The sequence below is a fragment of the Rhinatrema bivittatum genome, chromosome 13 (assembly GCF_901001135.1).
Source record: "Rhinatrema bivittatum chromosome 13, aRhiBiv1.1, whole genome shotgun sequence".
NCBI lineage: Eukaryota > Metazoa > Chordata > Amphibia > Gymnophiona > Rhinatrematidae > Rhinatrema > Rhinatrema bivittatum.
Window position 1 is genome coordinate 19803100 of NC_042627.1, and position 26459 is coordinate 19829558.

Consider the following 26459-nt stretch of genomic DNA (forward strand, 5'->3'; position numbering starts at 1 on the left):
CCAAAAGACATAGGGATGCACTGAAAGCCCCAATAGTTTCTCTTCCAAATTGTAAAACAAAAGGAGACAAGGGATGAAGACATGCACGAACTCGTTACTTTCATGAGAATCCAGCTCGTTTTATACACAAGTGCAGGAGATGGGAGAAGTCAGTGTGGTGTAGGCAGCCGGCTCAGTTATTTACCTTGGCGGCTGCATGCAGCTGCCAGAGCTCGCACTTTGCTCCTGCTGCTCCCAGCATGCAAAGTGAGTAATATCTGGTGTTTCGTGTTTGCTCTCCCCATCTCAACCAGCGTGGGAGTAAGGCAGAGGCTGGAAAGATGCAGACACAATGACAATGTGTGCATTGCACAAAGCAGGTTCCAGCTATCCATGCCCTGCTTGCTACCCATTGACCAACTCCAGGGCTCATACTACAGCTAGGAAGGGGTTTCCTACAAGTTTATGAGCCACCACTGGTGTCTGTCATTGCTGCAAGGTGGTGAAAGCAAAGCCCAGGTACTGGCATGGATCTGAGCATCGGGCAGTGGTGATCAGGTTCGAAGGTGCATTGGTTGGTAAATGCTGCATTAAAAAAAACAGCAAGAATATAAGTTCCCTTTCTGACACATTGGGGTAGATTTTAAAAGGAGCATGCACGTGTCCCAGCACGCACACATGGCCACACCAATTTTATAACATGCGCATGTTAAAAAAATCCGTAAACCGCATGCATGTGCGGGCGACGCACCAAGGGGGAGGGAGTGAATTTTAATAAATTACAAACAGCCACGCAATTGGGCCTTCCCCAATTCCCTCCCAGTCCGCTCCAATTCTGGGAGGGAACTTTCCTATCCCTAACCCTATTCTTCCTACCTCTTCCCCTCTCCACCCGACCCCTAAATCTTTCCTATCCTTTTTTTTTTTTTGGTTTGTTTCCGAACTTACTTCAGGCCCGAAGCTAAAGAAAGTTACGTGCGCCGACTGGCTGCCAGCGCGAGTCATCAGGACAGCGCAAAATGGCACTGTCCCGACCCTCCCCACCCCTCCGGCCTGCCCCTTCAGAGTGGCCCGGCACTTGTGCGCATATCAGGCTTTATACGCGCGGGTGGGCCCATTTTAAAATGCATGCAGTGCGCGCAAGGTCTGGCCACACACATAAATCCCGATTTTTGTGTGTGCGGGCCTTTGAAAATCCTGGCCTTTCAATCTTTATCTTATAGAAACTACAATAATCAATTTTCTAGCGTGAACAGGTTTGTTGAGTCCTCTGTGTGAGCACCTGATGGGTAGTTCTTTTTTCTCTTAGGATACCTGGATGGCACTTTGGCACTTCAGGTGGTTTAACTGATGTCCTTCTTCCCTATTTAGTAGAACAAGTATTGCCTGAAGTTTCAGTCTGGACTGTAGTTTTGGCCAGGCGTTCTCTCCCCTTGAAGACAAACAGCAGGGTGAGGAGATTCATTCCCTCTCCACTCCAGACCTTACAGTCGCTATCAAATGCATCACCACAGATGGCAACCTTTGTGGCACCACCGCAGACAGACAGGCGGCTGACTTCCTCCCTCTCCAAATTCCAACACAACTTTCCCTAGAATCTTCTCTCGCATGAACCACCGAGGCTCCTCCTATGGGGAAGACTTAGCAAACAGTTCAACCCAACACTTTGCCAACTTCAATATGTCCTTTTGTTGGGAGAAGCACGGTACCTGCTAAGGGTTCATAAGCTGCTTAGGTGTATATTTAGGCAACATCATCCTTAACTCATTTTGCATTGAGGTAATGAAAGAAGCACAGCTCTTGAAAGCTAGTCAGAAATATAGTTAGTCCAGCAAAACACTATCACCTACAACTTGCTTGTTAGTCTTTATTTCTATCTAAGTGATCTGCAGCAGTCCAAAAAGCAAACAGTTAGGAAGTTTTAGGAAGGGAATGGTGAATAAAATGGAGAATGTCATAATGCCGTGCTATCACGCCATGGTGAGACCGCACCTTGAGTACTGTGCATGATTCTGGTCGCCGCATCTCAAAAAAAGATATAGATGCACTAGAGAAGGTACAGAAAAGGGCAACCAAAATGATAAAGGGGATGGAATGGCTCCCCTATGAGGAAAGACTAAAGAGGTTAAGACTGTTCAGCTTGGAGAAGAGACGGCTGAGGGGGGATATGATGGAGGTTGATAAATTCATGAGAGGTCTAGAATGGGTAAATGTGAATTAGTTATTTATTCTTTCAGATAATAGAAGGACTAGGGGGGGCACTCCATGAAGTTAGCGAATAGCACATTTAAAACAAATAATAGAAAATTATTTTTCATTCAATGCACAATTAAGCTCTCTAATTCATTGCCAGAGGATGTGGTTAGGGCAGTTAGTGTAGCTGGGTTTAAAAAAGGATTGGGTAAGTTCCTGGAGGAGAAGTCCATAAACTGCTATTAATCAATAAGGATTAGAAGCATGGGTTCTACTTAATGTTTGGGTACTTGCCAGGTACTTATACCCTGGATTGGCCACTGTTGGAAACAGGATGCTGGTCTTGATGGACCCTCAGTCTGACCCAGTATGACAACTTCTTATGCTCTTAGACTTATATGTCACAAACATTACTTTGGTCTGGATAGACAGAGGCACCCATTTCAGATATTTCTTGCCCAAGAAGTTGAATCAAATTTCAGTTCCATGCTGTCACTAAAATTCTTTCAAATTCATCTGTTCCTAAAATCAGGGTTAAACCCAAAATATATTCCTGGAAGGCAAAGAAATCCATTTCGGGTTTTGTTTTCTTTATTCCAACCAAATTGGACTGGAGTTTGTGTCCATCCGGAATGGATTCTAGCATGGCCTTAGAAATAGAGATATGAATTCAGTTCTCAGCAATTCGTTCTTCCCTTAGAAGCACGGCTAAAAGGACTCTCCAGTGACGCTAACAAAATAACACTAAAATATCATAAGCTTCCAAAGATAACATCTTGCCTTAAACAGGATTCCTCCCCTGGGCCTGTACAGCTTTCTATGCAGCCAGTATTGGCAGGCAGTGAAGATAATATCATCTTTCCCAGGAGGAACAATACACTAAAATTAGCTTTTTGGAGCAGAAAGCCTGTTTGAAAGTACATCTTATTTGGCACTGAGACAGTCCGTGGACAGTGCCACAGGTTCACAGCATTCACTCCGGAATTACTGTGCAATGCATACCAGAGGTATAGGATAGGGCCAATTGTCCAGTGCTGTATAAGTCCAGAAGTGTTGTAAAAATAATTATTTAGAGTCCCCTCCTAAGGTGACTCCCGGAATACAGGGCGCACAACAGTCCTTGGGGCCAATCATATCTCGCTTCTACTGTCCTCCACTCACTTGTGGCCCATGCACTATCACACGCATAAAAATGTGCGTCCAATCTGGGCGCCCGTTTTTTGCAACTCGCGCACAGCCACCCCTCCTGGGCACACGATGCAATATTCCCATGAGCTGGCACACTAAAAAGGATGCGGTAGGGGTAAATTGCGCGTCCCTAGCACTCAAAAGCATTGGGTGCCCAGGAGACGTGGCTGTGCACGGGTTAGGAAAATGGATGCTCAATACGAGCATTTGTTTTATCCTGCCGCGGATAATTTACCTGCACACACAATATACACGGCCTGGAGCGTGTATATTGTGCGCTCCCAGACTTTTTTTTTTTTTTTCATCAACCCTTTCATTTTTTATTAATTTTTAGTCATCACAAGGAGTAGATCTTAGTATCTCAACCATACTAAGTAGGAGGATTCATAGAAAAGCAGTATTATTTTTTTTTAGTTGAGCCCTTGATGCACGGCAAGATTTACGCCAGCTCCAGGGCCGGCATTAAATTTGTCTTGTTAAAAAGTGCGCGTCAGGCATGCGGCAGTTTTTGCATCTGGAGGTAATAGCTAATAGCCTGATCTACATGGCGTTTACATGTGATGAGCGCTATTAGCTACATGTTTGTTTGGACACGTTTTGGACACGCTAATCCCCTTATTACATCGGGTGTTAGTCTAGCGCAGCCAAAACGCGCGTCCAAGCGCACTTTATTGCATTGGCCTGTCAGTACTTTGTAACTTGGGGTTCTTCAGCTGGGGAGGACGACAAGCTACTGGGGCCCTAAGCGCACAAGGGGGGAACTGAGGAAAATCCCCAGAAACTGGGGTAAATTCCCCATAGTGAAATACAGAGCAAAGGGTTTGGGCAGTTTTAGTAATTCGCTTCCTGAATTCGTACAAAAACAAAAATCAGAGACAGGTTGCAGCTCTACGTCCTTTATTTCTTATCAAATGCATGCACTCTGACAGAGAAAAACAACCAACCAAATAAGGAACTTATTCTACCTATGCAGTTAAAACGACTCATAAATGACCCATCGAAAGTGATAAAAAGCAATTTGACCAATGAAATCACCATATCCATGCTCTCGAAAATTAATATTCATGTATGAAATATTTATACATAAGGCATAAGTTGCACGCGTGGTACCTTGCGTGATACAATGGTCAGCTAAAGCAGTAAACAGCTTTACCTATTCCAGGAATACTTTGTGCTTCCGGCCTATATGTAGCAATACTAAACCACGACATCTTAAGTTTGCTTGCCTTTAAATGTTTCAGCCATACTGGGAAGCCTTTCAACAGAGTCTTAATTCACTGGCAGCTCCTGACATCACCTAACAAAGGATTTTAATTAGAAAATCAAGCAAATTAAGACAGATCCCTGGAACAGCCTCAAAAACTTTCACAAAGGTACTCACTCCTTGATGTCTCAACTGGTATTTCCAGATGACAAAAATGGAAGCCTTGGGTTTATGTTGTAACCGGGGAAAGTACTCTAAACACACAAAAAAAATCCCTGAGTAGAGAACTCGCCCATGTTAATATTTAAAAGTTTTGTAGGACCTTCAAAATCTAGAGGCACAGAGAAAAGATTGACTAGAACTCTACTTCTGGTCCCTATTTTTCTTTTTAATATAGGGCTGTTATCTTTAAAAGGAGCGTGCAGGTGCCCATATATGTGCATATGTGTACGTAAGCGCACATACACAGGAATTTTAAATCGTCCATGCAAATGCACATGTGCTTATTTAAAACACACCTAGTATGCTTATTATGCGTGCTCCTAATTATAAGTGCTTACACAACAAGTGTTATTCAAGTATCTTCCTTAGGAATTAGTTGGCTTTAACACATGCATCTAAGCAGATTTTAAAACTGCACGCGTGAAGGAAATAACTAGTTAGACTGAGCAAACTGGTAGAGTAATTAGTCAATCTCTAGGTCATCCAGATCTCTCTGGTTCCTAAGCCTACACTCTCCCCAGTTTACCCAGACACCTCACCAGGGGCGGATTCCCGATGACGACTGGCCCGGGGATTCGCCGCCCAGGAGATACCACGTGGTCTGCCGAGCGCGGCTCTGTCACAGCCACGCTCGGCAGACCACGTGACTAGAGCGACCGGCTCACCGGGGGGGATGCCCGATCCCCCAAAAGGGCAATCCGCCCTGCACCTCACCCATTCATTTTAGTCCTAAAATGAGTTTTCCTCAGGCTTACACCTCATCAGGAGCAGATAAGCTTGGGTAACAGCCCAATGCAGAATGTGGGTGTGGGATTTAAAATCTGTATTTAGGTGCGTAAATCATGGCCTCGCCCCATAACATCCCAACACGACCTAACTCCGCCCCTTTTTTCCCATATGGGTTGCTCATGCGCCTGCATAAATGTATAATTGGACCATTTTAAAATATGAGTTGCTCATGCTCAGCCCAGATACTCGTGTATAAGGGCCTTTTAACGTAAGCAATCCGTTTTTTAAAATGTACCCCTTAGTGAAGCACTGATTTGTTCTTTTGTGCTAAATGGGTACTTTTCTCTTAAATTGACTTTGTTTTTTTAACAAGACTAAGAGAAAAGTATACATTTCAGCACAAGGGAGCACATTAGCACTTCACTAAATATATAAAAGAAAAATAGGGACCAGAAATAAATAAATAAATAATATTCCGGCCAGTAGTTTCCCTGTGACTCAATATTTAAAAGTTTTGTAGGACTGTCAGAATTTAAAGATAGGAGAGATCTTAACTGGGGGATTGTTGTGGCTGGACACTTAGGAGGTCATTTTCTATCATTATTGCACGTGAAAAGTCCATTTTCGCATGCGATAGCTTGATAGGGGTGGAGTCGGGACAGGAAGAGGAGGAGTCGGGACAGCATCGGGGCGGACGCAGCGGTAACATCACTGGCGGCGATAAGGTAAGACCCGTTATCGCTGCCGGTAGCGCGCCCAATAGCACCACCTTTCATGGTGGCGCTCAAGGGTGCGAAAGCCGGCAGCAATAACACCGAGGTGGTGCGATCGCTGCCGGCTTTCGCAGGCCCGCCCCCCGTTACCGGGGGATTCAATGAGCTCTGCGCCATAAGAAAATCCAGGCCTTAGAGTGGTATTCTGAATTACCGTAACTCGGAAAAACTTGATCGGAGTCCGAATCACAAAGCAATATTTTTTCCTGGAAAGTAGGGAAAAGTTCTCGCCCCCCCCCCCCCCTCTGGGGGTAGGTAGGAAACTGGTGGCAAAAAGGTTTTCTCCCAACAAAAGTGGAAAAACAAAATACTACTTCATTCTCAACCCTTTCTTCTGCTCAACTGCAAAAAACCCACACAACTATTAGAGCAGGGAACAAGAACACTTAGGGGCGGATTTTAAAAGCCCTGCTCGCGTAAATCCGCCCGGATTTACACGAGCAGGGCCTTGCGCGCCGGTGCGCCTATGTTCCATAGGCCTACCGGCGCGTGCAGAGCCCCGGGACTTGCGTAAGTCCCGGGGTTTTTCGAGGGGGCGTGTCGGATCGGCGCGGCGTTTTGGGGGCGGGACGCGGCGTTTCGGGGACGGGCCCGGGGGCGTGGTTTCGGCCCGAGGCGGTCCGGGGGCGTGGCCGCGCCCTCCGGAACCGCCCCCAGGTCCCGTCTCGGCGCGCTTGCGGCCCGCTGGCGCGCGGGGATTTACTTCTCCCTCCGGGAGGCGTAAATCCCCCGACAAAGGTAGGGGGGGTTCTAGATAGGGCCGGGAGGGTGGGTTAAATAGAGGAAGGGAGGGGAAGGTGAGGGGAGGGCGAAAGCGAGTTCCCTCCGAGGCCGCTCCGATTTCGGAGCGGCCTTGGAGGGAATGGCGGCAGGCTGCGCGGCTCGGCGCGCGCCGGCTACACGAAAACGGCAGCCTTGCGCGTGCCGATCCAGGATTTTAGCGGCTACGCGCGTATCTACTAAAATCCAGCGTACTTTTGTTTGCGCCTGATGCGCCAATAAAAGTACGCAAAGGCGCACTTTTTTAAAATCTACCCCATAGTCTATCCAATCCCCCTCAGGTGGAGATGACTTCCCTCTTGAGCTGAAACAGGTCAGAAAAACAAAGATCTCGCCAAAAAGTCAAAACTCTTCCAGGACAGTCCCTCTCCCAAGTCCATAAGGGTACTGGCAAGCAGGGCAAAGTCCTATTCCCCCTGAGACACCACCAATCTCCTCCTCACTCTCCAAAACCAAAATCAACAACCACACTCTGCACATGCTCAGCCTGGGTTTTGTAGGCAGAGCTTAACCAATCCCAACACTCTGAGCAAAGGAAAAACCTTAGGGTTGGTCTAAAAAGTGCCAAAGGTTTTCCCTATCCAGGGAAAAATAAATGGTAAGGGAGCAAAATGCCCCTTACATATTATTAGAAAGTCACTTTACCATAGGACTTGCCATACTGGGTCAGCCCAAAGGTCTATGAAGCCCAGTATCCTGTTCCAACAGTGGCCAATCCAGGTCACAAGTCTCTGGCAGGATCCCAACCACACCACTCACTTCTGTAGTCTTCAATGGCATCATCCTCAATTTCTTCACCTTAATGTATGAAGTCATAAAAATTTCATTTATCAATCACTCAACATTAAAAGATCCACTTAGTAGCTTTTACCTGCTTAATTACCACAAAATCATGCTTTGTTACCAGATTTCAGCTACCATACGATTATGCCATAGCCAATGGCATGTCACAATTCTAAAGTTGTGTTGCATACATCTAACAGTGCTGTAGAAATAAGTAATATGTAGACCACCATAGTTAGCTCCCAGTTCGTGAGCTGAAATATATCTAATATTGAGTTTATATATCACAATCCTGGTTCATCAAAGGACCACCCAATATGGTTTACAGCAATTAAAAAAAATATACCGGTAGTCAAATATATACTCAAACACATTATCAAATATTTCTAAAAATACATAATCAAATACTTCCTAAAATACATAATTCATAAATACATATGTGGCCCCTCTCTCGACCTGGTCCTGGCACACGTGCTCACAGGGAGGTTCATGGCCTGCAGCAGGCCACATGACCGCCCAGGGCTAATGCACAGGAGGAAAAGAAGTCTCTCTTTCATGACTTTTAGGATTTTTCCTCACTCGGGCTCTTCTGCGCCCAGCCCAGGTACAAAAATCACCACACGGACGGACTCCAAAGCTGCTGTTCAAAATAAAATGACACCTGTCAGGTTTCACTCTATGCATCATGTTTTAATAGGGGGGCACTTTCCAGCAATGGAGGGTCCAGGGAGGTGTAGTTAAGGGAGCAAGGGAACGGGTTTGCGGATGGTATTGTTACACTCCGCAGTGCGAAGGCTGATCCTGTGACCGCCGACCTCACCCTCCGGGGCTGGGCCTTCCCTGCTGGCTCCTGACGTGGCGTGATCCCTTCTGGCCTTGTAGTGGCGAGATGCTGCCAACGCTCCAATGTGGCGAGATGCTGCCAATGCTCCATGTGGCAGGATGCCGCCCACTCCTGCTGGCCCCCTTAAGGAATACGACAGGGCAGTTCCCCACTGGGTTAACTCACCCTGATCCTGCACTCCTCCTTTTAAGACGTATGATAATTCCCCCTGGGAGGGAAAACCCACTTCCTTGCCCCTTTGGTACTCCTTGGCATCCGTCCAGCCCCAAAAGTGAATGGACTCCACTTTTACCTTTTCTCAACATCGGGCCTTTCCTGTTGCTGGGGAGAACCCCCTACAGGGTCTCACTGTACCTGAAGACCCCCCCAGCGCCTCCAAGCATGCAGGCTGGGTACTCCAGTGTGATCATATCCCTGGAGGTCCCTATTCCCACCCTATATGTGAGATGGCAGGGAAGGAAAGACAGAAACCTTTCCTCTTTATACTGCCCACTCCCTAGAATCCGCCAGTAAGAGAGCCCCAAACTGTTAAGGGAATATACACTCTTTTCCCAAAAAGCACCTTAAACAATTTATATCATGACTCATTCCCCTAAAATGCCATCCAGTGGTCATTTCCTGGTACTACATGATAACTAACCTTTGTTAATCAGTCAAGACACGATGAGAGCAGGGTTTTGTACACCTCAACCCAGCATAATAATAAGAGTCCTCCCAAGGGGGCCAGCACATTGGGAAGTCTGAAGCCAGTAGTGTTCGTGCCAGAAGAAAGGTTTCCTGTTTTCTAGTGTGGCCTAAGGAAGAAAAGGCCTTATTGGGAACTGTGGTCAAATAACCTGAGAATGCGAGTGACTAGAACTCTTCGATTGCGCTGAGCTTTATTTATTTATTTTGGCTGAAATTGTGGACTGTTAGGCTACTTTTTACTTGCTCTATTGATGGACTTTCGCATTGGATTCGTTAATAAATTCTTTTCTTGTTTAGAACGCCAAAGATTTGTGTTCACTTTTGTGATCCCTCAGGCCCCGCTGGTAATCCTGCTCCCCGCAGTAAGAATCTGTGCTTGAGGGGGGGTCAGTGCTCTGCAGCCTCTGAAGTGTGACCCCTTTCCCAACGGGGGAGCTTGTACAAAGTTCTTTACTCACACTGATGGCAGGACAATGTGCAAAACAGTGCTACACCAATGGCTAGTGCACCAAACAGCAACACAAAATCCAACAAGCACAGAAAAAAAAAAATCTCAGCAGCAACAAAACTGCCTTCCCAAATAGGTCAGCTCTATGGGACAGGAACCTTCTACTTTGAGTCCTCCCAAGTACCTGCTTTGAAAGCAACATCTCTTCTTTTCTCTCAGCAGCTTTTCTAACTCTGGTTATCTTCCGACTGACTATTCTTCCAACCAGAAACTCCTCAGGACTCTTTGCTAAGCTGGGCAGTTTCTTCCTTTCTCAAAATCCCCACTCTCTTCTTCATAACTTCTCCCAAGCCAGATGAGGACTTTCAAACACCTCTGCTTTCTGGGAACCTCTCCTCTTCAGCTGGTTCTCTTCTCTAAAGGTTCTCCTTCTTGAACCCTAAGACCCTGTTCCTCCCTGAAAGCATTTGGCTAGCCTGAGTTTGGGCCTCAGTCCCCTTCACTGGATAGGAGTTCTTCTTTTCCCAGATATTCCTCAGTTAGGAGGAGGTTCCCGTTTCCGGCACTAGCACCTGTCCATGGGAAGGTGGCGTCCTCAGACAGACCGTACATGACAATAGCACCAGCCTCGGGTCAGCCAGCACCATTTTGATTTGCTGCATTGGCGGAGCAGGAGCAACTGGGGACTATTTCCTTCCCCTCTTTGGACAGGGTACTAAGGTATTTAATGCAAGCGAGCTGCGGGATGGGGGCAGGAGGGGGATACAGGGAGCTCTGGATGGGGGTTGAGAGAAATTTCCAGGGGGCTTTATTTATAATTGGCCAGCGGGGAGTTTTCTTGAAAATGGGGGTTGGGATGGGGCTGAGTTGTGGTTTACGTGCGCTCTGTTGTAAAACAGTGCGCACCAAAACCAAGCCGAAATGAAAGAAAAAGCAAAAAAAACTGCATGAAAATAAATGACAAAAATATTAAAGCAAAACATAATTTTATACCATGCACAGCCCTTCTACCATCAGCCAATGTGGAATGGATTTCCTTTAATTTATAAATGATTTCTGAATTGTATTTGTATTATTTATAGTATAAATCTATCTATCTATATATATATATATATATTTATTTAGTGCTTTTTTTATACCAGCATTCATGATACAGATCATATCATGCTGGTTTACAAGGAACCAGGGTTAAAAACAGTAACAATAGCATTAACGTAACAGAGAAAGGCAAAAGTTACAATAAAACGAGGGTAATGGAACTTGGGGAAGAGGAAGCCAGAGCGAAAGAAACTCGTTGATTATAACAAATTATTTACAGTGTACTGAAAGTTAGGCAATGGGAGCTAGGGCGGACCTGTGCTTAAGGAAAGGCTTGTTGAAACAACCAGGTCTTGAGTCTATTTCTGAAAGTCAACAGGCAGGGTTCCTGTGTGTATATATATATATATATATATATATATATACATACACAAACCAAAGTTTAATATTTAAAAGCATGGGGGCAATTTTCAACACTGTATTTTTTGTTTGAAAATCACGGGCACTTTTACCCAGCAGCTTTATATCGGTTCTCAAGGGAAAGTATGAACATATTTACCATTTGAACTGTGTGTACTCTGAGGTGCTTTTCGGGTGGACAATGTTTTAAAAATCCCTTTTACACAGGTAAAACTGGCTTTTGAAAGCTGTCTTTCCTATGTCCATTTGCAGTGTATGTGTGTTTACAGGATCGTTCTGAGAGTGGTCATGGTGGAGTCGTCATGATTGTTGACTTTATCAAAATCTCAGAGGAGGTGGTGACCTACGGGTCTAAAAGTTAATGGGGGAGGGAGGGTGGTGCCCTAAGGCTGAAGATTCACCTAAGCCCTAGGACAGGGGTTGACAACTCCAGTCCTGGAGGGCCACAGACAGGTCTGGTTTTCAGGAGACCCACATTATGCATGATATTTGCCATCAGTAGAGGCAGTGCATGTGTGTGAGGACCCCTGGACTGTGTCCCATTCTGGTTTGGTAGTACAAGATATTTTGGGTAGGGGGAGAGACCCCAAAATTTGTCATTGTTTGAAGTGTTATGGAAAATGTTAAATGTTTTTAAGCTGTAGTCATGCTAAGTGTCCTCTGGATGGCATTCTGTGTGATATGGGATGTGGTTTCTGGGATATTTTAAGGCAATGTAGCTTGAGGGGTTTTGATGAGTTTGGGACGTGGCCCAGCAGGGTTTGAATTCTGGATCAAATTGGGGGGAGTTGCCCTTTCTAGGTTGGAGCTTCAGAAGAGAGGGCCCTCCATGGGCTGGTGGGGCCAGGGACCCCTCCTGTATGGTGTGGGTGCCTCAGAGGCTTTTCCCTACAAGGGAGAAGGCAATTCCCCCACTTGAGGAAACAAAGTTTGGAGGAGGTGGTGAAGGAGGAGAGTCTAAGGAGGACCGGAGTGTGGAGGAAACCGGGGAAAGCCAGCACATTGCTAAAGGGAGAGGCCCAGGACAGTCGGAGCGAGGTACCTGAGGTCGAGAGGTTGTGGCGCCGGGTTTGAGAGGACTCGGGATATAATTAGGAATTTGAGCTCCATGGCCCCCAAAGAGACAGAGAAAAACTTGAAGAATGGAAAGGGGTGTCTGTGACTGAAGTGTCTAGATTCTGTTTTACTCTGACCGTGTAAACCCATGAACTCTGAGAATCCAGTACTAACTGGGTAACGTCTTCTAAAATATACATAGGTGCTGCCTGGAAAATCCAGGAAAATAAAGTTGGGTTAAGTCTGAGAGTGGTGTGATTCTGTTTCTGAAACGTTATTTATGCCAGCACTGATTGTGAAATAGGAGGACCAGGTGCATGAAGGGAAAGAGAGCCAATGCTCACCTTGTCCCAGCCAGGAACCAGGTGTTCAGCCCCGCTGCTTTTAACACGGTCCTCTTCACCATCTGCATGACCCAAATTGTTGAACCCACAACGTAAATTAGAGAGACTGACCCTCACCTTATAGGGACAGATCCTTTCGACGTTTTTATTTTTATTTATTTAACATTTTTATATACCAACAGCCGTTTGCACATCGTATCGGTTTACAAATAACTTGAAAATCGAGTAGGACAGCTGCCGCACAGGCAGAAGCCTTTACAGGGAACAAAAATAACATGGAGGTATTTAAATTAAAATAACTAGGTGAACGGATAACTGGTTTAGAGATGGTAAAAAACATAAAAACTGGCAAAATGAAAAAAAATACAGAGTATGAATACATTTGGAACAGTTTTTATGTGTCCAGTTGGTGATGTTACTCGGGAAATATACCTCATACATATTCCTTGTGGATAACCTAAAAACCAAATCTATTTGTGGCATTCCAGGAGCAGAGTTGCCTACTCCTGCCCTAGGGTGTCTATTACCTTCACACCAGGACTTTATCAGGACATTGATTTCCTCACCCATTACCCGACACAGTTCTACTGTCGCTGTGCGTTTTGTTATCTCCGTCAATTTTCTACCACCCCCCCCCCCCCCCACCTGCTGGTATATTCAGGCAACATCATCCTTAGCTCATTCTTGCCTGGCCTGATGAAGTGAGCAGAGCTCTCAAAAGCCAGTCACAAATGTACTAAAACAGTGTTGCCTCCAACGTATTTGTTGACCTTTATATCTCTGGGTTGTTTTTTTTTTACAGGAAATCATTAACTTCAACTGCAGGAAGTTAGTGGCATCCATGCCTCTCTTTGCTAATGCTGACCCGAACTTTGTGACTTCTATGCTGACAAAGCTGAGGTTCGAGGTGTTCCAACCAGGAGATTATATCATCCGGGAAGGCACCATTGGAAAAAAGATGTACTTCATTCAGCATGGGGTCGTGAGCGTGCTCACCAAGGGCAACAAAGAGACAAAACTGGCCGACGGCTCTTATTTTGGAGGTGGGATTTCTCAACATGGGGGGTAAACCTGGTCCTGGGGCTCAGTTGCAAATGCGCCAGGCATCAATAACATTATTTTCATTTGATTTGCTGATGGACCTTTGCCTGGCGTGTTACTGCAGATTTATTATTATTTCAGTAATACATTAACGCCCTACTGATGCACTAATGTATGTGTGTGTATGTGTATATCTATATCTATATATATATAGATATATATAGTATTTCAAATCCACAGCATCACTACAGAAGTACTGCACTAGGACCTTTCAGACTCATAGTATCATCATAGAAATACTGTACACAATGGCGTGTCAAATCACATTACCATGGAAATATTGCAAGAAGGGGTATGAAAGCCATAGTATACCCAGAGGAATACTGCACTAATCCACAGCACAGAGACATAGGCTACAAAAGCAGATAAGGACCATAAGGCCCCACTGTCGTTCCTGATTCAGCGCCGTAGAGCTCGGATGATCTCTGGCTTTTACTTGATTTCCTTGTAAGCAGGAATCTTCGGTGCTGATCTCGTGTTTTCTTGAATTCCCTTCCCATTGCCACTTCCACTGGGAGGCTGTTCCAAGCACCCTTCCCCCCATTCCATGAAGAAACATTTTCTGATGCTACTCCTTGGGCTATCGCCTGGAGCTTCATGCTGTGACCTCTTGAACAGTGATGGGAAAACGTTTGTAACCTGGGGGACACATCTCTGGCTCTTGCCGGCTCCAGGGACTCAGGGAGGGTCCCTGCGGGAAAAAGGAGTTGGGGAAAGGGTGAGATCTCCCAGAGAAAAGTGAAGCACGGTAGGCGGCAGGGGAGAGGAGTGGGGAGGGTGGTTCCACCCAGAAATGGGCAGGAGTGAGCGGGGAGAATGACTGATTCTGTAGTGCCAAGGCTGACCCTGCCGATGGCATTACAAAGTCCCAGTCAGTCTACTGTAGAGGCTCACGAGACACTGGGCTTTTGCTGATGATGTCAGCGTGGTCGGCACTGGAGCTACAGCATTGGTGGACCAGAAAGTATGCAGATTTTAAAATGCCAGTTAGCCTAGATGAAGGGGCCCCATGTGCCAGAAAGGCCCCATAGGCTATAGATTTGTGTTCTAGAGCATTTTTTATTTTGAAAAAGTTGCCTATTGTCAAATTTATTTATTTGTTTGTTTATTTGTCGTGTTTTGTATACCATCATTCGGTTTTGCCATCAGAACGGTTTACAGAAATGATTTATACCTTTGAGGTATTTTAAGATCTCTATCATAGTCCCCTGTCCTCTAGGGTAATACATATTTAGATCCTGAAATCTTTATTTATATTCGGCATTTCAAAGCAGATTAGATTCGGGTTCTGTAGGTATTTCCCTATCCCAAAAGGGCTTACAATCTATGCTTTATATTTGAGGCAATAGAGGGTGAAGTGACTTCCCAAGATCACAAGTCGAGGGATTTGAACCCTGGTTTGCATTAGGATACTCCTTCACTCTTACCTCGTATCACACAATTTTGTGAAATCCACAGCATTATTATAGGAAGTGTGCAAAAGACATAAGACTATACCATTTAGCAAATCTACAACATAAACACCACACCAGACTCAAGAGCACAAGGGATGTTTTCCTAACACCTCAGGGCTATGTATGGCATGCTCTCATTATCTTAGTTAATAGTTACTTAATTCAGTTACACAAAGGGATTTGAACTGTTTTAAGTTTTAGGTTGTGCCAAGGTAGGTAAATGGATTTGACTAAGACATTACTGTTGAATTGGTTTTTGCTGAGTGAGAGGACACCGGATTACTGAGGGTCTTCCCTTCTTGTCCTCCAGAGATCTGCCTGCTGACCCGGGGCCGGCGCACGGCCAGCGTGCGGGCCGACACCTACTGCAGGCTCTACTCCCTCTCCGTGGACCACTTCAATGAAGTGCTGGAAGAGTACCCCATGATGCGCAGGGCTTTTGAGACAGTCGCCTTGGACCGGCTGGACAGAATAGGTAAGAAAATATTGGGGGGGGGGGCAGGCAGGGTGTTAGAACTGGAATTTTGTAATTTATTGCATTATTATTATTGTCGTTCAAGTGGGATAAGACATGTTTTGAGTAAATGGGCAGAGAATGCCTCGAACGTAGTTTTCCAAACTGTTTCTTTACCATAAAAGAATGAGTGCTGCAAAGTAGAGATGTGAATCGTGTCCTCGATCATCTTAACGATCGATTTTGGCTGGGAGGGGGAGGGAATCGTATTGTTGCCATTTGGGTGTTTAAAGTATCGTGAAAATCGTGAGCCGGCACACTAAAACCCCCTAAAACCCACCCCCGACCCTTTAAATTAAATCCCCCACCCTCCCGAACCCCCCCAAATGCCTTAAATTACCTGGGGGTCCAGCGGCGGTCCGGAACGGCAGCGGTCCGGAACGGCCTCCTGCAATTGAATCGTGTTGTCTTCAGCCGGCGCCATTTTTCAAAATGGCGGCGCAAAATGGCAGCGGCCATAGACCAACACGATTCGACTGCAGGAGGTCGTTCCGGACCCCCGCTGGACTTTTAGCAAGTCTTGTGGGGGTCAGGAGGCCCCCCCAAGCTGGCCAAAAGTCCCTGGGGGTCCAGCGGGGGTCCGGAAAACGATCTCCTGCCGCGAATCGTTTTCCATACGGAAAATGGCGCCGGCAGGAGATCGACTGCAGGAGGTCGTTCAGCAGGGGTTCCGACCCCCGCTGAACGACCTCCTGCAGTCGATCTCCTGCCGGCGCCATTTTCCGTACGGAAAACGATTCGCGGCAGGAGATTGTTTTCCGGACCCCCGCTGGACCCCCAGGGACTTTTGGCCAGCTTGGGGGGGCCTCCTGACCCCCACAAGATTTGCCAAAAGTCCAGCGGGGGTCCGGAACGACCTCCTGCAGTCGAATCGTGTTGGTCTATGGCCGCTGCCATTTTCGCCGCCATTTTGAAAAATGGCGCCGGCTGAAGACAACACGATTCAATTGCAGGATGCCGTTCCGGACCGCTGCCGTTCCGGACCGCCGCTGGACCCCCAGGTAATTTAAGGCATTTGGGGGGGGTTCGGGAGGGTGGGGGATTTAATTTAAAGGGTCGGGGTGGGGTTTCAGGGGGTTTTAGTGTGCTGGTTTTCCTGCCCTCCCCCTTCCCCCGATTTACGATTTTTTGACGATAAATCGGGGGAATTGGTATTGTATCGTGGCCCTAACGATTTTTGACGATTTAAAATATATCGGACGATATTTTAAATCGTCAAAAAACGATTCACATCCCTACTGCAAAGTGACAGCTTGGCAATCTGTTCTTGGGATAGTTCTGAGTGCGTCGTGGTTGCCATCGATGTGATGAGTTCTTGGTCCTTCCTGTCTGTATATTAGGCTTGCAGTGCAGTAGCCTGCTGCTATACCATGTGTTATTTTATTTTGTACTCCTAGCTCGTACAAGCCTACCCAGGGCTACTCTGAGGCAGAGAGAATGGGCAGGGTCACATCTGCTGCTGGGCTAGGCCATAGCTACAGTTTCATTTTTCCATTTTCTATTCCCCATTCTTACAAAACAGGCCTTGTAGGGTTTACACAGCATTATGGGTGCGCCCTCATTGACTGTTTATCTGCTTCAGCATGGCTCCCTGCTATCCTCACACTAACTTGAAACATTTTTTGCTATTAAACCTTCCCATGCGCCACAGGAAAGGAACTGGATTTTATGTCATATCCTGTATACATCACTCCCGGTCACCTGTGGTTTCTGGGGGTCCCTGTTTTTTCTCTCTCCCTTTGTGTTGCTTTGCCGGACATCATACAGGCACACTGCCCTTTAAATTTTGCTACCTTTCTGTCCCACAAGCAGTGCGTCTTGCAAGGTGAGTTCTTACCCTGATGGAAGGGAGATGCAAAGAGTTACCTGCCTGCCTACACAGCAGGTGGTAGCTGCTGGCTTTGCTTTCTTCTCTCCTCCCCTCTCTGTCCTAGCGAAAGCCGAAATTGCTTCTCCTTCCCCTGCCCTAAGACAAGTCACGTCAGAATTTTTGGCATGAGTTAAATGCTGCTATAGGACTAAACCCACAAGCAGAGAATTAGCACAAAACAACAATGTGGCACGTAGGTAAAAAAAAATATTCATATCCCACCCCGGCTACAGTCCCGTTTCTAACTCACAGGTGCCCGTGGCACAGGCAAACTTCTCGCAGGATTTGTTGAGAGAGGTAACGGTGGTGGAGCCACTTTGCAGTAGTGATCATAACACGATCAGACCTGAATTAATGACTGGAAGGGGGGGGACAATAAGCAAATTTACAGCTCTAGCACTAAACTTTCAAAAGGAAGACTTTGATAAAATGAGGAAAATAGAAAAAAAAAAAAAAAAAAGGTGCAGCTACAAAGGTTAAGAGTGTACAACAGGCGTGGACATTGTTTAGAAATACAATCCTAGAAGCGCAGTCCAGATGTGTTCCTCACATTAAATAGGTGGAAAGCATGCCAAACGACTTCCAGCAGGGTTAAAAAGTGAGGTGAAAAAGGCTATTTTAGCCAAAAACTGGATGAAGGATCCATCTGAAGAAAACAGGAAAAAAGCATAGTTAATAAAGAATGGTAACCTTGCGTTAAAACAAACAAAACTAACTTTAATAAAATTACGGCGCCCTTCTGATTTTATTCAGAAAGACAGGGATTACGCATCCTTCCCCAACAATTCCTGAGGTCCAGATTTACTGCCAAGTCTCAAAAATCCCAGTCATCTTCTCTTTTTCTGCTGCCAGGGATGGGGTCTCCAGATAACACTAACTTCTTACTCTCGGTTCTCCTCTGAAAATAGCAAATTTGGATCTTTCAGACTAAAAGGTCCAGATCCACAAGAAAAAACAAATCAGCTCTTCTCCTTTTCTCATCTACAAGGTAGGAAGAGTGATGGTAAAATCTCCTCCAAAAATACCACAGCCAGGGCTCTCTTGTGGTGAGTCACCACTGTCTTTGTACTCGATGAGAGGGGAGCTGCAGGTCTTCTCTACCCCTATCCTTCACAAGGTATGACTTTCCCATTCTCGAGCCATGACCAGGGATTCACAGGAAAAATAAATTCCAGACATGAATCTCCAAAAGAATACAATTCTTAACTCACAACTTGACAAAGCCTACGAGACAAGTTTGTATTCGGTAAAAGGATAGGACTCCCCTGTTTACAGCGTCCCCAGCCATGAGGCCTGGTAATAGAAGGAAGGGAAAACAAAAAATGGACAGGTTATACTCCTTCAAAGCTGACTCAACCTGCCAGACCGAACTGCCTGCCGCTGTGCAGTCAGGAGCTCGCCATTCCAGCAGCCTCACAGGAAGTGCTGTTGTGAGTGGAACTCTCCTCTCCTAACACAGGTCTTAGGCTAAAGGCATCTAGTGGTGATCCCAAGGAGTTTCCACAATCAGAAGCAATGTAACTGAATAAAATGACCAAAAAAACAGTGGATCCTAACATAATCAACTCATACAAAATCTCAAAAACAACAAATCAGACAAAACATATAACATTAAAAACAATAAATCAGTTTATTCCACACCAATCCCCACAATAAATCAAAATCCACACATATACCAATAAATCAAAAACATATATCAAAGAATCAAAATTATATTCAAATAAGCCTCAGACGAAATGACATAATTCCATTAAACTAACACATCAGTACCACAATACTACACATCAATAGACTAGCACATCGTTGGTAATTTTAATCTAAATAAAAAAAGGTACTGGATCTGATCTAGCAGCAACCTGTACCTTCCATTGTTTCCCAATGGGAAATAGGAAACAAGTTCAAAAAGGTTCTCGGTTGGTGATCTGGCAGAAAATCACCACTGCTATCAACCAACATTGGACTGATTATATAATAATAACAGGGCTCACCATTTATTATTTGAATGACATTCTTCTTAATCAAGTTAAGCTTACAACAGGCTCTACACAAATTGGGGTCGATTTTCAAAGAAGCGCACAGCTGTCCATGTGCGCGCGGTTCCCGGCGTGCACACACATGGATGCACTAATTTTATAATATGCACGCGGGGCGGGGGGGGGGGCAAATTTTCTCTAAATATGCGTGGTGACGCAATCAGGCCTCTCCCAGTCCACTCCAATTAAGGAACGGACTGGAAGGAAACTTCCCTACCCCTCTACCCAAACTTCCTCCCTCTTCCCATTTCCCTCCCTACCCCTTAAACCTAACCTTCCCCAATTTTTTTATTTTATTACTTACTGCTCCTCTAGAGCAGAAGTAATCTGCGCGAGCTGGAAGACTGTCGGCATGCGCTTCCCTGGCTCAGCATAGAATGGCGCTGTCTCGGCCTGCCCTTTTGGAGAGACCCAGCACTTGTGAGTGTACCGGGGTTTACACGCGTGGCTGGTCCTGTTTTAAAATACACGCAGCATGCACAAGGCCCAGCCAAGCGCAAGGACCTTTGAAAATCCGGGCTATTGTGTTTCATTCCACAGGAGTTTCATAAAAAATGTTTGCATCCTGATTTTTGCACGTACAATATCAAATCCAGGTGGGGAATGTTAAGATTAGGGAGCACTCAAAGTTAGTAAGTAGCACATTCAATACAAATCAGAGAACAATTCTTTTTCACTCAACGCACAGTTAAGCTTTGGAATTCATTACTGGAGGATGTGGTTAAGGCAATTAACATAGCTGGGTAAAAAAAAAAAAAGCTTGGACAAGTTCCTGAAGAAGTCAGTAAATTGTTATTAATCAAGTAGACTTAAGAAAAGCCACCACTTATCACTGTGCCATAGCAGCATGGGATCTATTTACTGTTTGGGATCTTGCCAGTACTTGTGACTTGGATTGGCCACTTTTGGAAACAGAATACTGGGCTTGATGTACCCTCGACCCAATAATGCAAATTCTTATGTTCTTACTCAAATAATGAAAGGTGAGCCCTGATATTGTTAAATAATCAAACCAATGGTGGTTGATAGGTATTGATGTGTTAGTGTGAGGGTTACTTGATATATGATTTTGATTCTTTGACATGTTTTTGGGTTTTTTTTGTATATGTGCATTCCGATTAATTGTGGGGGTTATGTGCAACCAATGGATTGCTTTTCATTTTTTATATTGTTTTGTCTGATTTTATTGTATTTTATATTTTAATTATTTTAGGATAAAGTATTTTTTGATAGTTTTGGTGATTTAAATTATTTTTTTAACTATATTAAAGGTAGTTTTGTTTGTTTTAGAGCAAGTGTGTACCATTCATCATTAACTACTTATTGCTTTATGGTACCTGTACAAAATCTTTTGTTTTGTTTTTGCCAGAGATATCTTACCATGGCATGCATGCCATATCTTTGCCTGTCAAATACTATAATGGTAGATATGAATTAGGATTCTTCTTGAATGGAAGATGCTGTATGAATCCAAAATACACTCTATATTAGGACAGTCTTTCTTTACTTCTGAAAGAAATAGGATTACTCCCAGAATAGTGTGTGTGTGTGTCTTTTAAAGAAAAAAAAACCCTAGGTCTAGGCGAAAAAGACAACAATGACAAAAAAAAATTGCCTTTTATACTAACAAAACCCTTATATGCATCCCACAGCTGGATGAGCTACATACCTACAGGGCTGACTATGGATATAGATCTTGAAAAGCCAACACTATGTACAAAAATGTTAAAAATGTTCTTTCGAGCTGCTCTTTATTAGCTCCTTCTAATCTCATTCATATGCTCTGGCTGTCAGCGAGTCTACACAACACAAAAAGATGCCTTCCTTTAATTGGACACTGAGGACTAAGTGTGACATCTCTGGCTATGCATAAGGTTTCAGCCATTCTGGACCAGCTCTTTGAAATTAATCATGAGGACCTGGCTCCCAGCTTGGGAGCCAACCAGGACCGGCCCTTGCTGGAATAACCCCAGGGGACTAAACATTCAAAACCAGACAGGCAAGGGAACACGGTGAGCCTGACCCCCTTCAATCAAACCTGCTGATCTCCGGCAACACTTTCAGTTCCTTGCACAAGTAAATTCACCTGCCTCTCCTGTACCGGACTCTGAAAGGAGAGGGTACTGCTCACATCGCTGCAGAAGGAATCCCTTTCTAAATTTCATGAGAAGCGTGCCAATGGTTGTACCACTTCTGGAGGAAGCTGGAGTCTTGATAGGTAAGGCTCCTATACCTTGAACTGGGCTTGGGCCAAAAGCTCAAAGTAACTTCTCCAAGGGTGGCCAACTCCAGTCCTCGAGAACGACAAACAGGCCAGGTTTTCAGGATATCCACAGGGGTAGATTTTTTAAAAAAGCGCGTTCGCGTACCTTTGTTCACGCCCCAGGCGCAAACAAAAGTACGCTGGATTTTATAAGATACGCGCGTAGCCTCTAAAATCCTGGATCGGCGCGCGCAAGGCTGCCGATTTTGGGCAGCCGGCGCGCGCCGAGCGGCGCAGCCTGTCTCCGTTCCCTCCCCTCACCATCCCCTCCCTTCCCCTACCTAACCCATCCCCCCGGCCCTATCTAAACCCCCCCCTATCTTTATCCACGGATTTACGCCTCCCGGAGGGAGATGTAAATCCACGCGCGCCGACACCCGACCCAGGGGCGGTTCCGGAGGGCGCGGCCACGCCCCCGGAACACCCCAGCCTGAAACCACGCCCCCCGGGCCCGCCCCCAAAGTGTCACATCGTTTGGCCCCGCCCCCTCGACCCACCCCGACACGCCCCCTTCTAAAAACCCCAGGACCTACGCGCATGCCGGGGCTCTGCGCGCGCCGGCGGCCTATGGAAAATAGGCGCGCCGGTGCGCAAGGCCCTGCTCACGTAAATCCGGGCGGATTTACGCGAGCAGGGCTTTTAAAATCCGCCCGACAATAAATATGCATGAGACAGATTTGCATGCACTGCTTCCATTGTATGCAGATTATCTCATGCATGTTCATTGTGGATATCCTGAAAACCCGGACTGTCTGTGGCTCTCGAGGACCGGAGTTGACCAGCCTGCACTACTCCATCATTTCCAAAGGTCCAATACAACGTATCAGCACCTACAATGTTTCCTTGCTAAGTTATAAAAATAGATGATGACACAGACAGCCGGGGATTTTCAGCACTGTGCATGCCTCGACCACTTATTTTTAGCTGAAACTATGGTGTGCTAATTAATAACCTCACAGTTAGGAGCCCAAGGGAAAGTAAATTAGTTCTGGAATTGTTTGCTTAAAAACAAAAAAATGAAATATACTTTAGATCCCTTTAAATTGTCTGAAAAAACTATACAAATTGAATAGAGCTGTCACTTACATTTTTGTTACCTTGTCTTTGATTGCCCAGTCCATTCAGTTTCACTTTTCCCTTTCTCATGCTCTCAAACACACCTGAGTCTACTCTTACCCTCACAGAATGGCCCCTAAAGCTCCATACGTATACAAAAAATCTGACGCTGCAACCCCGTCTATTGGTAAAACATAAAAATAATGCATTGCACACAAGATACAATTCAATCAAGACTGACAGCTTCTCCTCGACAAGATGAAGCATGACGGAGGGCGGGATACTAATCTCACATAAGAGCAGGTATGGACTGGCAGGGGCAGTGGCAGGGACAGCAGGACGCGTTTTTGGTTTTGGCAGCCAAGTTCTTCCCCCTCCCTTATCCCCCTCTCTCTCTGTCCTTCTGCCCCCACCAATCACTTGCTGTCTCCCCCCCCCCCCCCCCCCCGCAACCCCATCAGTTTCTATCTCCCTCCCCTCTGTCCCCATACCCACTCTCTGTCCCCTCCCCCTCTCATTTTCTCAAGGATCAGCAGCAGGAGGAGAGAGCAATGGTGCCTCTGACCATGTCCTCCTCTTTCTCCTCCTCTGTTACCTGGCCTGACTGCTCCTTTGAATCTAATGACTGTAGCGTGCTGTGCGTGTCAGACCCAGAGGTGGGGAATGCAGCTGATGCATCGCTGCACTCCCCCCTCCCGCTGCCGAATAGCTACTGCCTGCCCCCACCCGGCCCCAGATCTCCCGCAGCAAGAACCAGATTTTGGTGGGGCCGGGGCCCCAGTGGCCCATCCTATTCCGACACCTATATGGACCGGGTTTATCATCTGACAGAAAACAGGTAGGAAGATGTAGCAGAGGCAGAGTTTGAGAAATTGCAATGTGTAAATACTTTCTTTTGCTTCTGTTTTTTGTTTAAGTGAACGCATTGTTTAAATTAACCTTTTTATCTTTTGATTAAAGCATTTCAACGTGCGTTACAATGTTTAACAACCTGAATGTTCTTGGATGTGTCTATGTTGCACAGGCCTGTCAGAGATAACATTTGACAGCTGAATCTATTCCTTATAAGGGCTCATAAACTTGTAATACAGCATCTTTTTGTAATCTTTTTATTGGCCCAAGAAGAGGTGAATCCAAGCCTGGGATCCTGTATAATTTTGCAATCCTGAAATGCTGGGATTGCGGTAAACAAAACCTGTTCCTCAGTCAATTGCCAATTCTAATAATAAGAAAAATAAACTAGAAGCCCTTTTTTCTGGAATACATGTACACGTGTCTGCACACGCCAACGTGGACCTGGGGGAAAAAAATACCTACATCTAATCCTTCTTGCATTCCTTGACATCTCCTGAAAACATGGTGTGCATCAAATGCAAAACCAAAACGCTATTAGGTGGCCTAACCTCATAGACCATATGGAGCCCTCAAAAAATACCCCATCATGATCCTCAGGCCCGGATTTGTCAATAGGTAAACTAGGCTGGTGCCTAGGGAGAGGCAAACATCTGGAGGGTAGCCAGGGGCAGATTGCAGGAAAATAACAGTCCGGGGCATTTTTTCAAAACTGGCCCACGGGGTATCTGTGATTCACTCGTGCACTTTCTTTGTAGCATGTGCTTCAGCAGCTCCCAAAAGCACACCAAGCCAATCATTGAGAGGCACCATGATATGACCTGAAGCCTGGAGAACTGCAACAAACATTCTCCAACATAAATTTCATGTTTTTCCTGAACAACCTTTTAGAGCACATCTTAGACCAAACTGAACTGCAGTCCCACTTCCATCCATGCAGTTGGTCAGCCCCCACAAGTTTAGTTACATCTCTTGTATGTCCTGGATTCCTGGTCTGGCGTTAGTCTTTTGCTAATCAATCAGCTCTTGAACCAGATGCCAAGTAATGAGAGAATCGTACTACCAGCCAGCGGCTCAGACACTCACAGACACAAAAACGGACCCTTTGTGGTTCATGTGCTCATTCAGTGTCCTCGGCGCTGCTGCGTCATTATGTAAAAGTTGGTGCCTGCTGCCAGCCCCTTCCTCACGTTGCCGCAGGCCCCTCTCCCCTTTCCCGTTCTCATCCCTTCTTGGCACTCTCACACTCACTGGCTCCACAGCCAGCTGCTTCTCTCAGAGCTCAGCCCATCCATCCCACATAGAAGCCTCTCCTAACGCTGCATCTCCTTCTGGCTCACTTTCTTCCTTTCTATTGCAATATCTTGCCCCCATTCTCACTGAATGTGTGCAACACAATCTGCTGCTTTTATGGTTCCCTATGCCGGTGTTTCCTTTTTCACAACCAAGGCGCACACCTACATTAACAAAAATGTGTGGCACACCAACCTCCACAGAGCAGGCAGTGCAGACATGGAGAGGACTCATATGGCCAAATAAAAGCTAGGGAAGCACTGAAAGCCGCACCAGGACAGGCATTGCATCAGTTCCCAAGGTACAAGGGAGAAATCAGTGTCGTGTGAGCAACCGGTTCAGGCCTGATTCATCAAGGTATTTTCCCATAGACACAGAATGAATCAGGCAGGCAGGCAGTTAGCGTGGCTGCCGCATGTGGATAGCAGAGCTCTTTTGCTGCTGCTGCTCCTAGCATTCAAAATGAGTCACATCCGGTGCTCAGTGCACACTCTCCCCATCTCGCTCAGCCTGGGGATAAGACGGAGGCTTCAAGGACAGACAGGGAAGATGAGGAGGGGCTGTATCAGCTGCACAAAGCAGGTCCCAGCTGTCTCTGCCCCGCGTGCTGCCCGTTTACCACCACACTCCAGGGCTCATTCTGGTGTCTCTTGTTGCTTCAAGGAGCTAAGAGCAGAGCCAGGTGGTGGCCTCTGGATCAGAGCAGCAGGTAGTAGAAACTTTTCCGTGGCAGTTCCGTGTCCTGATCAGGTCTGAAGGCGCACACGGCTCTGCTCTACCTACCTACTCTCCAGAGAGGGGAGGAGGGTGTACCAGAAATCATCCCTACCGCTGGCTTCCTCCAGAACTTGAGGGAAAGAAAAATTAAGCCCTGGCCAAGGCTAAGTGCATTACTGCTGCAGCAGAGAGGACGGGGCGAGCCCGGACCATGGCAGCAAAGCTCCAGCTGGAATTCTGCTTCCTCCCATGGAGCAAGGGTCATCAGAAACCTGACAGCCTTGTACCTCCCTAGCTGCAGCCTCACCTTCCTTGCACACATTTAAAAAATTATGCATTTATAATAAGATTTTACATGAAAAATGTACATTTATAGTTCAGTCTTCTGCAGTAAAAATTTTACAATATGTTTCCTATATTAACAGGCGCTGCTGTTAATGCCAACCAGAAAACCCTGCAAAACTGTAAAAGGACAGTTGGAACTCATAGGGCACTAGGCCTCATGTAACGTGCATTGTGTATGAGCTTGGTACTCAGAAACAGGGCCGGTGGAAGCACTAGGCGAACTAGGCCTGTGCCTAGGGTGCCGAGTATTAGGGGGTGCCGCGAGCAGTGGTA

General features: G+C 46.0%; 1 protein-coding gene across 3 annotated transcripts in view; it reads left to right on the forward strand.

Moving 5' to 3' along the window:
- HCN4 (hyperpolarization activated cyclic nucleotide gated potassium channel 4) overlaps positions 1-26459 on the forward strand; it is a 337366-nt gene that overhangs the window by 280518 nt on the left and 30389 nt on the right. For all 3 annotated transcript variants that reach the window (XM_029575658.1, XM_029575659.1, XM_029575660.1), the window contains exons 6-7: positions 13491-13731; positions 15554-15718. In XM_029575658.1, coding sequence (XP_029431518.1) covers positions 13491-13731; positions 15554-15718 — 406 coding nt within the window. The remainder of the gene's footprint in view (positions 1-13490; positions 13732-15553; positions 15719-26459) is intronic.